Below are 16,879 nucleotides of genomic sequence, written 5' to 3'. Positions count from 1 at the left end.
ATTCCGGGTAAATATTGATGAGCTGGATGTGATTAGCTGATAATCCAGTCTTGACTGACGGCAGGTCACTTTCAACTTCCGACAGCATTGAGATTAAAGCGTTTACTCTGGAATTATGGCTGGTTATTTAATAAGCAGCTGGAATGAGCTGGTTCCCTGAAGCAGCGGCTTCATCTGCTGAGGACACAGGACGCTAATGAACGCACCCAAACTGCTGATTCGGGAGGAAACGGGCCTGAGCTGGCGGCTCCCGGAGGAACAATGGCGACGCAGCACAGCGAGGGACCGGACGCTAATGAAGGAGAAGCTGGTCCGTCGCAGACACTCACCGATGAAGAGCTGGCTGTTGAGCTGCAGGTGGAAGTGTCCGTCAGCCGGCGCCTGCTGCGTCACCGGCGGGAGGTCGTCCACCTGGAGCGTCGCCTCTTTCACATTCCGCTCGGCCTGGACTCTGTGCCACCGGTCGTCATTCAGCGGGGAGCTGGAGTCCACGCGGACCTCAAGGGGCCCGTCGCCCACGTCCAAGGAGAAGAGGACCTGGGTCGGGGCTGAGAGGAAAGTTGGACGAGAGGTGTGAGTCACCTGGAGAGGTCTTCTCACAAAGTCACAAAGTACGGATGCTCCGATCTAGGTTTTTGCTGCTGATCACCACAGATCACCGATACCAATCACATGGATTCACAGTGAATTTATAATCACAATGATGACATATTCTGTATACATGATGTGAAAACATCATCCATTAAATCATTTTAATTCTGACACGTTTTAATATACCTCTTCAAGAAGGCAAAAGCTACGCATTCGCTGCGTCAACAGCCTGCAGCTAAGGAACCCGGAAAACTCAGTGCTCCGTCAAGTGCGGGTGATTTCAATGGCGTATTTAATTTTAACGCGCTTCCCTACACAACAATTCCCGTGCATGTGCTGCCGGAAGCAAACTTTAAATGGCATGGATTGAAAGAATCTTCACAGCAGACATGCTGCTGCTTAGTGAGCAGCGAGTGGGGAGAAGCGGATACGTCACAACAAGCGAAATCAGTCTACTGGAAAGAGACGTGGATTGGCTTGTATTGAACCAGGAGCATAAGAACTCAACCCTGGACCAGTCCAGGAGACGACGGACGGTCTTCGGTGTCAAGGTCTACTCGCTCACGGACCCCTGTGCTCTCCACAGAGCTGCCTGCTGTGACGCGAGCAAACTCCTGGGTGAAAAATCGGTAGGATTTTCTAGTTTCAAAACAAAGGCAGAATGAGATGAGACGCTGCAGATGCTCCTCCGCTCGTCTTTCTTGTAACGTTTTCAACAGCTATGAGCACATTTGTTTCCAGTTTGTTGCTCCCTTCTTCAGGGATTTGAAGAAGCGACCGCAGCACGAGGACGCTGCAGCAGCATCTCTGCTCCTCGGGGACCATGGCGCACGCTCCAGCTCTGTAGGTGGCTGCCTCGCTGCTCCACTTCCTGCAGGAGGCTGAGCATTGTTTCATCTCGCAGCGCGCACAGACACTCATATCTTCCGGAACATGAAGGATTTGAAACCTAACGAGAAGAAACTGAAACGACTGTTTTAGCAGGAGGGAGATAAATCTGTCGCCAGTGAAGACACTCTGGTGCACCGGAATAAAACACAGATTCTCTCCCTCACGGACGATCACGCACAGCATTGGGGAGATAAAACATGTCAAATCCAGCAGGTCGTTGAGCCGACTTCAAAAGCAACACAAGCACTTGCCCTGCAGCTCCTGGCGGGCGGAGTCAAAATTTTAAACCTCTGTTTGGTTGACTCATTGTCCCTAACAAGATAAACCGAAACGCACAGAACTTAAAATCCACCTCACAAACCCAGAAGAGTTTTGGAGGCGAGCTGTTCCCCTCAAATCTCTCCTCTGTGGTTGCCACGACGATCACAGCATTTTAAATCTCAGCGTTCAAATCAATTTTCTAAGTTCTAAAATTGACACAAAGGCTCTGCGCCCACAGCCATATTTTCTATGGGGGAAACCAGCCACTTGCACTCAGCTGTAAAATCTCACTTTCAAATCCTCAAAGTCTAGACTTGCCTCGAGTGGATCTCAGAACGTCACGGCTACGGTCACTGAACGTCCCCAGAGGTGGATCCAGCTCTGTGCTGCCCAGCGTTCTCAGTCTAAGGGGGACGACTTATTGAGTCTTGAAGCATCAGCCAAAACAGATCAGCTGCTTCAGGGTCCACGATCAGATGTAGGGGGCGACAGAACACCAGGGTTCAGTTCCAATAATGCTGGAACTACTGTCAGGCTCCTGCAGGGGTTTCAGCTCCAATAAGATGTCGGAGCAGAGGTGAAGCTCCACGTTCATGACCTCCAGAAGAGCAGGATGGACGCTGGAAGCAGGACGGACTTCTGGTGGAAAGGAAGCTGTGTTCAGTCTGTCCGACCACATTCAAGAAACACGACTGTGAAGCAGACTTTTCCGGCTTCGGCTCTGATTGACTGCGTGACCTTTTTATCCGTCCTAATTAGGGGTGAAGAAACGACTCTGCTCGTGTACGACGGGCCTGGAAAGGTCAGGCGTAATATGTGGAAGGTCACTGTTTTAGAGGCTGATTTGGGTATTCACACGACGCCGCTTCCTTAAAAATATGAGGAATTGGGAGCGAAACTTTAACAACCGTACAGTCACAATGTTAATACAAGGCTTCACTTCGATGACCACCTCTGAAATGCAGGTTGGGTAACGCAGATGCCTTCAGGTGCTGTCTGAACTTCTGATCAGACACCTAGCTCTGCCGAGTGTTTCCACTCTGTTTTGAGAACGACACAAACATACTTCGGTCTAATGGGTTACTTAGCCTGGCGTAGCGTGAAACGGCGCAACACGTTGAAGAGCCGAGAGCATTGGAAAGCTTCAAAAGAGCCAGGCGCGCTTGGTTAAAATACCATAATAACCATATGTTTCTACTTCCCAGATTACCAACTAGAAACCATGGAAAAGTTGGATTACAAGGGGGTGAATCGGAACTGTGGCAACATCCCTCTCAGGCCCCGAGAAACAATTACAGAGCGAGAAGACACTGACTCAAACTAATGAGGCTCATTTCTGACCTCTAAATCAATTGAACTACTCTTCTAATGCTTCATTTTAATCTCCACTGAAATGCGGCATCAACATGATTCTTTAGTGGAGGCGAGAAAACTTCACTAGACTCCACGTCTGCGCTGTCGCTGACCTTGGAGCGTTCGATTCCAGGAGGTGGAAGCAAGAGACAGGCAGCAGGTTCAGGGTAACTCAGCGCAGCTGTGACGCGGCTTTAAAGTGCTGACACGCCACGGATTTACTTCATTGGTATTTAGGGATAATACGACATTCACGCCCACTTGGTTCAAGTAAAAATACATGATTTGCATCCACAGGGTTTTTTTCCCAGGAGAACATTTGCAGCGGTCTCACTGACACATCTGTGTAATCCGGATTAAACCCCCCGCCCCGCGGCTACTCACAGCTCAGTTCGATCCGGATGAAATCTTTGATGCCCAGGTTTTCCAGGAACACACCGGAGGAGGCGTTGGTTTTGAAGTGGAAGGAGATGTCGGCACTCAGCTCGGCGTGGAAGGTGGGGAAGTGGAGGTAGGAGGTCTCTTTGTGGAAGAAGGCGGCGTTCCAGAAGCTCTCTGGAGGAGGGAAACATCCTGAGTGAAATCTTCAAATAACAGTTTAGATGTTTTAAATACAGGTCTGTGTCAGTCCAGTCGCTCCCCAGTTACAGCAAGGTCCAATCTCCACAAACTCACTGTCTCCATGACAACGCAGCGGCCCCACCCTGTAGGCCGCCTCGGACCCCGGCCTCCGGACGTCCCCCAGAAGGAGCGACCTGACGGGGAGGCTGTCTTTCTGAGTCAGCAGGCCCGAGTCTTGGTTCCTGCGGGTGAGAGCAGGACTTGAGGAGAAGCACAGAAGCTATGAGCTTCAGGAGGAGGCGAGTGTGTCATACCACTCCATACGGTCGGCGTCGCAGTTGCAGTAGTGCTGCATGTCCACGCAGTCGCCCTGCAGGCCGCAGGCGCACTGCTGACTCCCCGGCTGGGCCCCGCCCCAGTACGTCTGGAGGTGACCCAGGCCCGGACCCCCGAACCACCAGCTGAACGGAGAGCCCTCTGAAACAAAACACAGCAGATGAATACATGATGAGGTGCGTCTGGTTTACTCAGCAGCCATTGCTGCTCTGAATAATGATGAACCTTGAGATTACAAAAACGGCTATTAAGAATCTCGTGAATGGTTTTTTCTCCATGTTTTGGACTTTCATTATTAATACATTTGAGTGTTTTCAGAAATCCTGCACTCAGCTGTCTGCGTTTGAATACATTTGCATCCATTTTCATCGAACATTTACACCTTTTTACTGGATAATAAAGTTATTGGAATTGAAGAGGCCATGACGGCAACAGTGTTACAGTTGTGTTGTGTCACTTGTGTATCTGTTGTGACGTTTGTAGTAGCTTTTTGCTATCAAGTACCTTTAGTAGACATTTGAAATGTACTAGTTGTAGCTGTGGTAGCTGTAGTAGTTTCTATGTTCGTAGTAGTAAGAGTGGTAGTACTACATCAAAGAAGACAAGGAAGGTTTAGCTGTGTAGCATTGTAGCAAGTACTTGCGAAAGAAAATAAGATCCTGCAAGATGGACGTGAGTAAAGTTGAAATACTGTGTTTCATAGAAACTTTTTTCACCTCAAAGCGAAGCTCAGATGTTGATACATGCTTGTATGAAAACGGATTGAATTTAAAATGTCTCACTAAAGACAAACTTTCCAGTACACGGCTTTATGATGCGTCTCCTCCAGTTATTACGTTCAGATATTTTTCATAGCGGTCAAACTACACTTTGCCACCTCACGGCCTGAATGTTGTTTTGAACAGCGAGTGAGAAAACTCATGCGAGCAGACCAAGAGAGGGGTCTTGCAAAGGTCATGCTCAGTCAGCGTTATTTCTCAAGTTAAATGGAATTCCAGTTCTCCCACCATCCATCCTTCTCCAGCACTCTCACACACTCCATTCATCACTCCTGTCGCATGTTACACAAAGTTGTGTCATTACTGATGTTTTTAAAACTCAAACCTCAAAGCAGTTTTTTGCTCCCTGCGTAATATTTATAGTAAGTACTTTCATGAGAATAGACCAACATGTGCTTCAAACAAACTGTGGTTGTAGAAGTAGTTGCATCTGATGTGTTCATGGTAGCTGTAGTACTCAAAGTGTAGTTGAAGTAAAGCACTCAGGAACACTGACAGCTGTAGCACTATTCTTTCAGTATATGTACATTTAGTTGCATAACTGAGTGCTACAACATAAGCATTTGTAGTTACAGGAGTAAAAGTACTTGCAGTATTTTGAAAATCATAGCAGTGGTAGAACATTGTAGCAGGAGTAGTAATGGATGGTGTTGGAAGTTTGATGTATAAGATGAAGATCTGGCACCTAGTAATGTGCCATTTACTACAGAGTGCAAAAGTATTAGCTGAAGTAATAGAAAAATTGCATGAAAAAACTGTGGTAGAAACAGCAATAGTATTTGTGAAAGACATCATTAAGGTAAGCAGTGATGCAAGAAATGTAGTAGTACCAGTAACAATACTATATGCACTCATTTTATCAGTAGTATTTGCAGAAGGAAAGTTGTAGTAAAGGCCATAGTTATAATCAAGCTAAAGCTGTTGACAAGTGTCAGTGGTATTTGTAGAAATATCGATGTAGTGAGCAAAGCATTTCAGCTCCTCTGTACTTGGTGTTGCACAAGTCCAGGAGAGAAGAAGCTGCCGGTGTTTGTGCAGTGGAGGTTTCTCTCCTGGAGTCGATCAGCGGTGAGAAAACACAACAGCCACAAAGGAAACAGTCGATGAAGTGGAATCACAGGCTGGAAGAACAAGGTGTAAGACAAATCCTTAACTAGCTGAGTGGAGAGAGGAGCAGCGCTCGCGGCTCTCCAAGTCCAACGATTTTCTTCTGTGAGCGCGAGAACCAGGCCTGTTTAACTCTTCCAGCCACTCAGAGTACACATAGCAAGTCAATGAAGTTCTCAGTGAGACAGACAGAGAGAGACAGCGTGAGCGTGTCTCTGGAGAGAACAAATAAGGAGAGTGGCTTTAGAGACAGAATGAGAAGTGATTGCCTTCACTGAACTAACACAGTGGTAGTACAAGTTTGACTGTGCTGTTCAAGTAAAAGCTGCCGGTAATTTTCACTGTTCTGCAGTACTGTCTGAAAGTTTGGCATTTGTTTTACTGTAGAAGTAGTTATACTCCAACTAGCAGGACGGGATTAAACAAGATTATCAGATTAAGATGGGATTAAATGGTCTGAAACTTGGGGTCACATGACTTCACGTAAGAAGCAGATACGCTCGTGTCATCAGAAAACACCTGGCGTGTTGAGGAGGCGGGACTTCCTGCAGTGGTACGACAGCTCTTGCTCGCAGTGCTCCGATTGGCCAATGGCTGCCAGCAGCTGCTCCTCCTCCACCATGTAGTCCAAGTGGATGGAATGTTGATTTCCTCCCAGAGAAGGTCGCACTCTGGTCAGCTCCGTGTTGTTGTGCTCGATCACCATCCACGTGTCTCCCTCTGGTGGTGACACGGGACAAAGACAGTTAATATAAATAAATGCTAGCATTAGCTACATTACAATTTTAGCTCCAACACGTTTGGAAATTCAGTTCATACACACTAGTGTGATTGCATTCATTCATATTCATTTATATTATTATTCTTTTTTTAAATTAAAGTATGATTTAAAAAATAAACAAAATAATTACACGGAAGTGCAACAAGTTCAAAAAAATTTTGTAAAATGAATTGGATGTATAAAACAGATTAAATTATATTTTAATGAAAAATGCTGACAGTTTTTTTAATGACAAAATAGCAAGAAAAAATATACAATATACATGTAAAAGAAAATAAAACAAAACAATGATGAAATACTATAAATAAACTGGGTAGAAATAAGCAGTATTTTGATATAGATATTCCATATGCCAGATTATAATTTGAGCGGCTGCGGGCCACATCAGAGCCATCTGTGATCTGCGATTACAACTTGTTTTCTTAACTTGTCGATCTGGGATTTTAAAGCCAGTTTGCCAACTCTGACTTCACTTTGTTGAGTGAGGAGGAGGCATGAGAGTTGGGGGCGGGGGGCAGATCTCAGGTGTGGAATGTGGGAACTGTTAGGGTTCAAATCAAAGCTGTGTTGTCAGACGGAGGCAGTAATCAGCGCAGGCTGATCCCGGACACACACCAGTGCGCGCTGACGTGTTGTCACAGTAATTAACTTTCACGCGATCGCACAGCCCAAGTCAATCTGGTGGAAAATTAAAGATAAGCAGATATGAGCGTGATTAACAGCTATTTATTCATTATTATTGCAGAGGGGCTCCAGGTCAGAGACTTTTCGAGATGAGTGATAAAACCATGTGGGATAAACAAACTCTGTTGGTGTCACCTGTCATGTTGCAGTACACCAGCTGAGGGCCGATCGGTCCACTTCCATCCACATCGATGTGGAAGCGTCCCGACGTGTTGCCACGGTGCTTGTAGGCCTCGCAGGACTGTTGGTGAACAGCTGAAGAGCAGAAGACATGAGTCACCGCAGAGTTCCTCAACAGAAGAAGCTGAGGTCCCGCGACTGCTGCTGCAGATCTGGCAGCCATGAATCATGAAGAGCAGCTGGGGTGAACAGATCACACAGCAGGAGCACCACACCAGAGTTTAACTGTCGGGATGATGCATGGAGCAGGAGCCAGGCACCAGGCAGGAGAATACTTATTATCTCAGCAGCTTCACACAAAAACAAGTCCTCACTGGTGTTGACTTCAGACGGCGCACATTCAGGAGTGTGTTCTTTAGTTCTGGTCACAGAAGTCGGTGACAGTTGGTGACCAAAGTGGGGAAACAAATGCGCTACAGAGAAGGATCGAAGGGACCACTGACAAGAGCTCAGCTGACTTCACATGAAATAAACCTAAGAATTAGAACAAATGGACAGAATAAAATCTAAAAATGACTGGGAAAAAACTTAAAATAATGTTATAGTTAAAAAGATATCTGGGGCTTCAGAAAAAAACTTTTAGAATGAAAACATTTAGAGAAAAAACTACATGGAAAAAAAGCAAAACAAAATATAATAGTTGTACCTATCATAAACAATGAAAATTAAACACAATGAATGTAAAAAAAGAACAAAAACATAACTGAAAAAAACGTTCGAACTCATCTGACTCAGAAAACAAAAAAAAAAAACACCTACATATAATTAAAAACGGTAGCCAGGGGCAGGCAACATGACAAGCCTGGCAGACACAAATAAATAAAATGAGTACAAGAGATGGTGACTCACAGCTGTGGCAGGTGGCCCCCTTGTAGCCGGTCTCGGAGCAGTTGCAGTGGAAGCTGGTCCAGGTCTGATTGCAGACCCCGCCATGCTCACAATGGTTAGGGGAACATCTATGAGAGGACAACGTGTTACAGTAACCAGAGCTACTGCAGTGCGTCGACACGTACTGTAACTACACAACAAAGTATCGCAGAAGTCACGTATGTTTCACATGGTTGTTCCTGTCATTCCTCAGGTTTGGCGTCACTTGTGTATTTATCTATCCTAAAGCAGCGATCCATCTGAAGCTCTTCTTCAAACCGCCTGGCAGCACTTGAACCCTCAGAAATCTGCCGTCAAAGCTTCCTTTCTTCTTCCACCCAGAGTGAGAGACAGACGGAGACACACAGCCGGTGTGAAGCGGCGAGAGCACTCTCTGAAGGTTCAAACGCACGGTCCAAGGTGTTTCAAGATGAAAACGCTCCAGAAGTCCGACTTTTATTCCAGCGGAAGCCCAGCTGAGCGGCCGCTGAATCAAAGGTTCAAAGTCCTCGTCTGCATCCCCCCATAATTAGCCCGTCCATCAGAGAAGGTGCCTTGAGTCGCTCACTGAGTGACTCACTGAGGACCGTGTTGGTTCTTCAGTTCACTTTTAAGGTCATCACTGCCTCATCTATTACCGCGGAGGTCAACTCTGACCAAAGAGTGAGAGACGGAAACCCTCTTCTGCAGATGGAAACGAATCATGATGATGAAGCTTCGACTGCATCCTGCAGCCCTAATTAGTACACACACAGATTGACTCCCAGGAGCTGAGACACTCATTAATCATCATTAACCGCACAGTATTTCTGAAATACAAATATCTCCAGTGAAAATAAAAGCTCTGACAGGGTTTCAGAGCGCGTTTGCTCCGACCTCGGCAGCGATGGAGAGAAAACGGATGACTGCACAGAATCCAGCGACTCCCACTTGTTTAGACCAAATGGCTGACTCAGCGAACTGTCGGCCTGCAACTGTGAGTTTACCTTCATTTATCTGCAGTAATTTAGCGGCGAGCTGCAGCCTCCGGATGAAGCACTTAGCTTCACCTTAAACCCACATTAGCACGCCAACGTTTAGCTCACCACGCTGGTTTGTCAGTGACATGCGAGGAACGGTGAGCCTCGAGTCTGCAGATAAAAATGCTGTTGAAACTGACCAGTTTTGATGTCCAAAAAACACCCTCCATTGTCATCGTTTGCAGGGAACTTATTTGAGCGCAACTGGAAAACGGCCTTTTAGCTTGAAATGTGTGGCACATAGAGAGTCTGAGAATCTTGGTCCCATGGAGGACGTCTGAGTGAGAGAAGGCTCTCAAGGGTTGTGCTGCCCCCGTGACTTGACAAGGACGAGCAGCACGAGGTGGCATCATGTCACTGATCATCACCCGCGTCACTTCACATGACTCATAAACCTCTGTGCTCCGGTCTGATGTTTAATCTGCTCCAGACACAAACACAGACAGATAAAAAGCCCTGGAGTCAGGCTCCGGTGCCACTATATTTGAGCTCAAATCTTAACCCTGCTGAGACCAGATCTCATCAAGAGCGGCACAGCCAGTTATGAGGCCCTGTCACACCGTCCAGTCCAGGGAGGACGCTCACAATAACAACGGTCTCATGTCCTCACTGTCACTCACTCATGCTGCTTTTCTCTTTCACAGATATGTTTCACAGATGCCTGTCACAAATGTGATCATATGCCACTTCCACCATCGTTTTTGGGAGCACTTGCCTGCTCCCTAGTGGTGACAGTGCAGAACAGCTATAGTTGATAAAAGCACCAGTGTTAGCTCTGTAGATATCAAACCTGAAGCCCAAACAAGCGAAGGACTCACCTGTCGATGATGCCACACATGTCCACCTGCAGCTGGCTGTAGTTCCCCAACAGTCTCTGCTGCACCGCGACCAGGTCCACCGGCTGGTGGTCCACAGTGAGGAGACGCAAGCAGCCCAGGTAGACACTGGAGGGGTTTGTACATTCATGACTCTCTCTTCCTCCTGCACCTTCAGCCGGACACCCTGCAGGACACAGAGACTTGTAGATGGACCCCACACCAACAGCTTCACGGTCAGATCCTATGAACTCTATAGTTCCAGGAAACTTCCAAGCTTCCTGATCATGGTGATTCTTACTTCACCCCAGCAAGGCTAGTAAGAAGAGTCTGGCACTCTGCTGCAACTCTCCCCCTCCTCTCTAAGACCTTGGGAGCAGTAGGGACTCAATGATCTGCTCACATCACTTCTTCCATCCTCCCTCACTCAGCCAGCGCTCGTCCTCTGAGGCTTGTTTTTTGGAATTCACACTTCACCTCACACTTATTATTCATTTATTTACTGGTAGTTGATAACACATGCTTTCAAGTTCAGTTCTGATTTACCCAGCTCTGGTATTCCTCAGAGGCCAAACATTGAAATTGGAGCTTCAAGAATGTTTCACCTTCAAAACTAAATATATTCTTGTTTTCATCTTTCTACCTTTTAGAAGTGGTTGGCTGGAATAAATAAAAGAAGGGGTGGAGAGTCAGTGGGAACCCGGTGTGTTCACAGAGACTCTTGCAGGCCAACAGTACTCTGGGCAGAACATCAAGTTAGGTACATGTGTGGATTCATCTCTGTGTGCAGTGAGAGACTCATAATTGAGAAAACAAACCTCCAAAATAAAATTGGCTTTGAATGGCGACAGGAAATGTGAAGCTGGCGTGAACAACTTCCTCTTCATCAACCGAGATGCTCAAATGACTTTTCTCAAAGTTCAGCGCGACGGAGTGCCACTGACCGTCACTGAGACCAGAGCCTGGAGGGAAAATAAAACACAAAGAAACTTGGTCAGCAGGCGAGCCTCTCAAGGCAGAATTTCAGAAGGTATTTCAGAAGGAAAAAAAACACATTTAAGGTTGAAATGGTGAGACACTTAAAATATATAGTGAAGATATCATAGTAACTAGACAATTTACTGATATTTTTGATACAAAATGAAAAGTTAAATTCAAATTTAAGACGCTTCGTCTTACGATCACATTGAGCTCGCTGACCTGTGCTGAGCTCCAGCAGCAGCTGCTCCTGCTTCTGGATCTTCAGCTGAAGCTTGGACCGTCTCAGCGTCAGCCAGACCACTCCACGCCCCTCCGGCAGGTTGAAGGTGAGCAGGAGCCCCTTGTCATTCCAAGTCCTGAACTGGAAGCCTACAGACACACCTGACCCTGCTTCCACGGGCAGCTGGAGGAAACTCTGGGGGCCCGGAAACGTCGCCGCCACAGAAACTGTCTCAGAACAGGAAAAGGTCACATTGCCCTGAGATGGAAGGATGGAAAGAGAGAGAGAGGAGGGAAATGAGACGGAATAGAAACATGAATATTGAAGAGCAGCGGAGGGCGTGTGGTCCTGGTCGGATGTCCAGGCATCTCATCAGCAAGTCTCCTTGAGAATAAGAACAAGCAGAAACGACACCAGGCAGCCGGGAGGAACCAGCTGTGACGCTTGTGAACAACAATGTACAGATGTGAACGGTTATGTTTCTGCCCGTGAAGACAGAAGGTCATTAGAGGAACCAGGAAAAACTGATGACTTACCACTAAAACAACAAGAATCTGATCAGAAATTCAGCAACAAAAACACAGATAGATGTTTAAGAAGCAAGAAATACACAAGAAACGAATACAAGACCACAGCGGCGATGGCGATCGCTCCTCCAGCAGCATGACACGAGCTCTGTACTTTTAATTGAGCGATAAAACCACAGGAGATCTGTCGGGCTGAAGTGCAGCGACTCAGGAAGGCAGCCATTCACTCCGTTATCACATCCGGACACTCGGCAGCAGAATATTAACACGACTAATACTCTTGAGCTGCGGCTCTTGTAAAGCCGACGCTATTACTTTGTCGGCCGAGTGCGCAGATCTTTGAACGGCTGCACCAAACCACCGCTGGCTTCCTGCTCTCAGCCGTAATGAGGATCCATTTGCGCTGAACTCTCTGCGGATCATGCTCCGTTCATGGAAACATCTGAGGGGTTTGCGACGAGGAGACAAAAGAGTCGCCAGTGTTTGTCCTCGCTCTTCTGCTATTCATCGTCCTCGTTAGCTTCTAATGACGCGTTTTAATGACCTTGTTAGAGTCTCGATCGGACGGGTGCCTTGTTAGCAGAACCAGCAGTGGCAAGAGAACGTCGGGAACGTCGATGTGCACCTGCATCAACAAACACTGGTGTGATCTATAAATGCTGACCGAGCCTGGTGCCTCTGTGAAGATGTGTCTCCTGCACAGCAGAACAGTGGAGCATCCTCAGCACTGAAGCCTTAACTGACATGTTCCCAAACCAGAGTGGAGCTTCTGCACCTGTCTAGACTTGGAATAGGGCGTGATGATCATGAAGAATAATGACTTACCATCACACTCAGTTGTGTGTCTCTGCGTTTTGCAAGTCCAATCAGGTTGACGTCGTTGTATAACAAGTTTTCCAGGCAGCCGGCGAAACTCCTGGATTTGTGCAGGCGCTGCCCTCCAACTGTCAGCTGAAGGAAGACAATCATGTGATTAGATTTGACTTTAGGGTGAGTGGTGGTGGGTCCTGTACCTGCTGAGTGTTCCAGCCATTTATCTCTGCCGCGATCAGAATCCTCTCAGTGTGTTTGTCCACGGTGAGGTTCAGCAGAGAGTCGTGCCACTCCAGTGCCACAAGGTGCCAGTGCTGGTCGTCCAATAGGCTGCCAAGGGACGCGAGACGCCGAGGTTCGGAGGTCGATGTTGGACCTGGTGGGAGTGTGACAGAGGAGAAGAAGATTTATCACAAGTAGCAAGTCATCAAAACAGAGTTACTGTTGAGATCACAGCAACAAGCATGTATCTGATGGTAAGAAGCAGTGCTAACAATGCCAACAAAAACTTTGCAGTGTTGAATCCTGGCTTTGGAAGAAACCAACAGCTAAGTGTGGAGCTAGTGCAACAGGAAAAAAAGCCATTCATCCTCCTTGTTCAACTAGACTCATGATCGAATGACGGCAAGGAGCCATGAGTGCTGCTTCCAGGTGTACTTCCATCACTGCAACACTTGTGCATGTTGAACTGTGTGAATGGGAAAAATGCCCTCTTGACTTGGTGACTATTTTCAAAGAGAACTGAAACGCCAGGTTTTCATTTTCACCATTCCAAAACAGAGAACTCATGTGACTTTTGTCGACAGCTAGCATCAGCACGCCGTGACCCCGGCAAACCCAGACAAAGCGAAAAACAAAAAGCATAAACACAAGTCTGCCGTCGACCTTCGTGAAGACAAAGTTTCAGAAAATGTATTTGATGCTCCTTTTAGGTCTATAGCCGTTTGACTCTTCTAACTTTGTTGTTTGACCCACTCGTCAACTCGTTTTGACCCGGAGTCAAGTAAACAGCAGCTGCATGACAACAACAACAAACTCCAAGGTTTATTCTCTCCGGGCATCCCGGAGCGAGGAGCACAGCGAGGTCATCAACTCTCCCATCGCTGCTGGAGATCTGCATACTGGAGGCGATTGTGTGGAAGTGTGGAGAGAGCATTAAAGATAGATGAGGAGGAGGTAGAACAAATAAGTGATCCTGCAGGAGCTAAATACAATGGTGATTAAAAATGGATTAGACTTTCTTGTGGGAGAAGCAAACGCAGGGGGAAGCGCTGATCTGGATGTGTGTGATGGATGAATGCGTGTTTACGGATTTCTGTTTTGTGGATGAAACGAGCCAGACAAGAATATTTGTCCTGCGGAGAGACACCAGACTGTCTGTTGCCATCAGTCAGGGGATGAATCTGTGTACAACCAACATCATAGAGAGAGGAAGGAAAACCAGACTTGGTTTTTAATTTCTAAACAATGAGGTTCCAGCTGTTGTGTTTAAGACAGAAGAACAGTGTGAATGTGAGCAGTTGTCTGGTTTCTCCTAACCTCTGTAACATGAATCCCTTCTCCAACAGAACCAAAGTCGATTGATAATGTCGACAAAACATGACGCCCGACACATTAACAGATGAAGTGCCATTGTTACCTTGTCCGAGCAGCAGCAGGAGCTTCCCTTTCTCCAACTCCAGACTCAAGCTCAGGCCCTCTGTTCCTTCAGCAAACAGCAACGTGCCAAAATTCCACTGGGTTTTAAACTTCATGGAGACGACTTCTCTTGACGTGTGTCTCCTTTCAGGGACGTACACCAGACTGCTGCTGCCGTCCAAACTCATCACATCCGACCCTGAACAGCAGAAGAGATCGAGGACTTTACCGAGATTCTTAGAACCAGGACCAGCGGGTTTTATTGACAAACAAGAAGTAGACCTTCATTACACACATATTAAGAACCTAATAAAGTATTAGAAGTAAATACAAGTTTAGGTTATGACAACTTATATGAACGAAAGTACGATTATATAACATTCCCACCCATTGACTTAGAATTTTTTAGCGCAGCATCACTGGCTCAGATCGGGTGGAAAGTGTGAGAGTGGGAACTTAAATGTCATTAGGCTCATGCAAATGCAAGGTTCAGATCCAGAAAGTTTTCCAATGATTCACTGTCAGAAGCTTTATTTATCACTTCGGCAGGTTTAGCAGAGGATGCAACATTAGTTTTGCTGGCTGACCTGCTGATAAACACTCAGATGTTTCCTGCAACCACCGGCAAATATCTCCAAATGTCCAACAGCCATTTATCAAAATGGGTCTAATAAATGCTACTAATCCATCTTCCTCCAAAACTGTGCTTTTACCTGACGGACGATTTCCATGAATAATTAATGAGCCGAACCTGAGCTGAGCTCAGACAAGAACCTGTTGAGCCTTTGAAACAGTAGCAAACATGTTTCCTTGCTTTACAAATCGACTGATGTGCTGGGGGAATGCGAGAGGACGACTTCCTGCTCCCTCCAGAATATTTACTATTTTAACTCAGCCAAGTGTGTGAACTGAATTATAATGCGTGAATTGGGGGTTGACGTCTGAATGTGGAAATGGTGGGTGTATTATGACTCCTCTTTGAGAGGGGCCATTGTTGAACCATTTAAAATACTGTAGGACTGCGACTAACAATTAATTTCTATTCATTATGCTTTCGACTAGTCGACTAATCGCGATTCCCTTTGTTTGGATTTCTGTTTAACCTTAAGTTTTTCAAATCATCTCACTGTGATACTCTGACAAAATACATTATTAAACAAGTATATTAAAATAATGACACATAATCCAGAAACAAGTATTAACCCTGTGAAGCACAGACCATGAAACAGTTGCTCCGGTTCTTTACAACGGAGGCCTTCACTGGTCCCATATACGTATCTCATATAAAATATCTGATCAACAACCACATCAAAAGGTGTTATTTGAATAATAATCCAACACGATATGTTCAGTGTAGCTCCCTAGTTCAGTTCTGGTTATAATTAGGAGGAAGAGAGAGACAGAGGACCAAGTTATCAATACCAAACAGTTCTCGATGCCCATCCGGCAGCCTGTATGTGTTTACACCAACAGCAACACGACGCATCATCACGCAGATTTTGACGTTGACGAAATTGTGTTGTCAACGTTATCGATGACATCAATTAATCGTCGCAGCCCTAAAATACTGTCATGAAAACTCACTGTAGGGACACCCGTACGTCTCCATTCGTAGTCCGATCCGCCCATTGGGGTTCCAGCCCAGAGGGAGGAGGCGCAGGAAGCGAGCCACCGCTGGCTGCTGCAGTTTGTAATGAACCACGCTGTCTGCATTGGTGTTCCCTGGAAAAGACTGACCACACACAGGAACATGGACATGACAGGTCAAAACTATTCATCTCAGATCCCCCCACTTCTACACTGTTTCCCAACCTTAAAAATACCATCCAAAACCTTCTAGGAAAATGAAGAAGCAGCTTCAGAACGACACCTTCAGCTCATTAACATGGAACACTGCACGTAATAACGGCCTTTTTTTCCAGCTAATCTGTCTGTGACCCTCCCTGCACACCACACGCAGGTTTACACTCCATTAAGTGTCTGTCTGCTGACTTTTATCTTCATAAAACTTCACTGAACTGCTTGAAAGATGGGCTGCAATTTCCCGCTGCAGCAGCAAATATCCTCAGTGTCCAATCAACGTTGTCATTTATCAGACGAAGCTGTCATGAGGACCAGTCGATGCAGGGTCTGTCAGGAGAAGACCCGTTGTTCTGCAGACCCTGATGTTTAATATCCTTCAAATCTAATGATAAATACGACCGTCTTCTCTGGTGCGGATGAGACGTCAGAGACACATGGTATCCGCTGAGGCCAGTCTAAAATTAAGACGCTTCAGATGTCATAACTATTGACTGAAACTGCCGTGATGGACGATTCCTCATGGTAGGAACGTCCACCCACCCTCCGCCCACCGCTGCTCTCCTCCGCTGTGTCTGTCTGCCACCTGGATAGCGAGCGCTCAGTGAACAAGACACTGTTCTCAACTTTCTTCCACCCAGACCTCAATGTAGCTCCACCTAGAGGACTTAAGGT

At 46.4% G+C, this 16,879-nt stretch overlaps 1 protein-coding gene across 4 annotated transcripts in view; it reads right to left on the bottom strand.

Moving 5' to 3' along the window:
- LOC128769186 (contactin-associated protein-like 4) overlaps positions 1-16,879 on the bottom strand; it is a 43,607-nt gene that overhangs the window by 6,042 nt on the left and 20,686 nt on the right. For all 4 annotated transcript variants that reach the window (XR_008416363.1, XM_053882595.1, XM_053882596.1 and 1 more), the window contains 14 exons: positions 15,989-16,136; positions 14,406-14,603; positions 12,967-13,142; positions 12,779-12,904; positions 11,426-11,684; positions 11,044-11,187; positions 10,229-10,412; positions 8,374-8,480; positions 7,480-7,599; positions 6,399-6,599; positions 3,972-4,134; positions 3,772-3,899; positions 3,481-3,651; positions 330-548 (listed from right to left, as the gene is read on the bottom strand). Coding sequence is in view for 3 of the 4 variants with exons in the window: in XM_053882595.1 (XP_053738570.1) it covers positions 330-548; positions 3,481-3,651; positions 3,772-3,899; positions 3,972-4,134; positions 6,399-6,599; positions 7,480-7,599; positions 8,374-8,480; positions 10,229-10,412; positions 11,044-11,187; positions 11,426-11,684; positions 12,779-12,904; positions 12,967-13,142; positions 14,406-14,603; positions 15,989-16,136 (2,344 nt within the window). In the remaining variant the exon portion in view is untranslated. The remainder of the gene's footprint in view (positions 1-329; positions 549-3,480; positions 3,652-3,771; positions 3,900-3,971; positions 4,135-6,398; positions 6,600-7,479; positions 7,600-8,373; positions 8,481-10,228; positions 10,413-11,043; positions 11,188-11,425; positions 11,685-12,778; positions 12,905-12,966; positions 13,143-14,405; positions 14,604-15,988; positions 16,137-16,879) is intronic.

The sequence above is a fragment of the Synchiropus splendidus genome, chromosome 13 (assembly GCF_027744825.2).
Source record: "Synchiropus splendidus isolate RoL2022-P1 chromosome 13, RoL_Sspl_1.0, whole genome shotgun sequence".
Classification (NCBI taxonomy): Eukaryota; Metazoa; Chordata; class Actinopteri; order Syngnathiformes; family Callionymidae; genus Synchiropus; species Synchiropus splendidus.
This window is presented reverse-complemented; position numbering and strand designations above follow the sequence as displayed.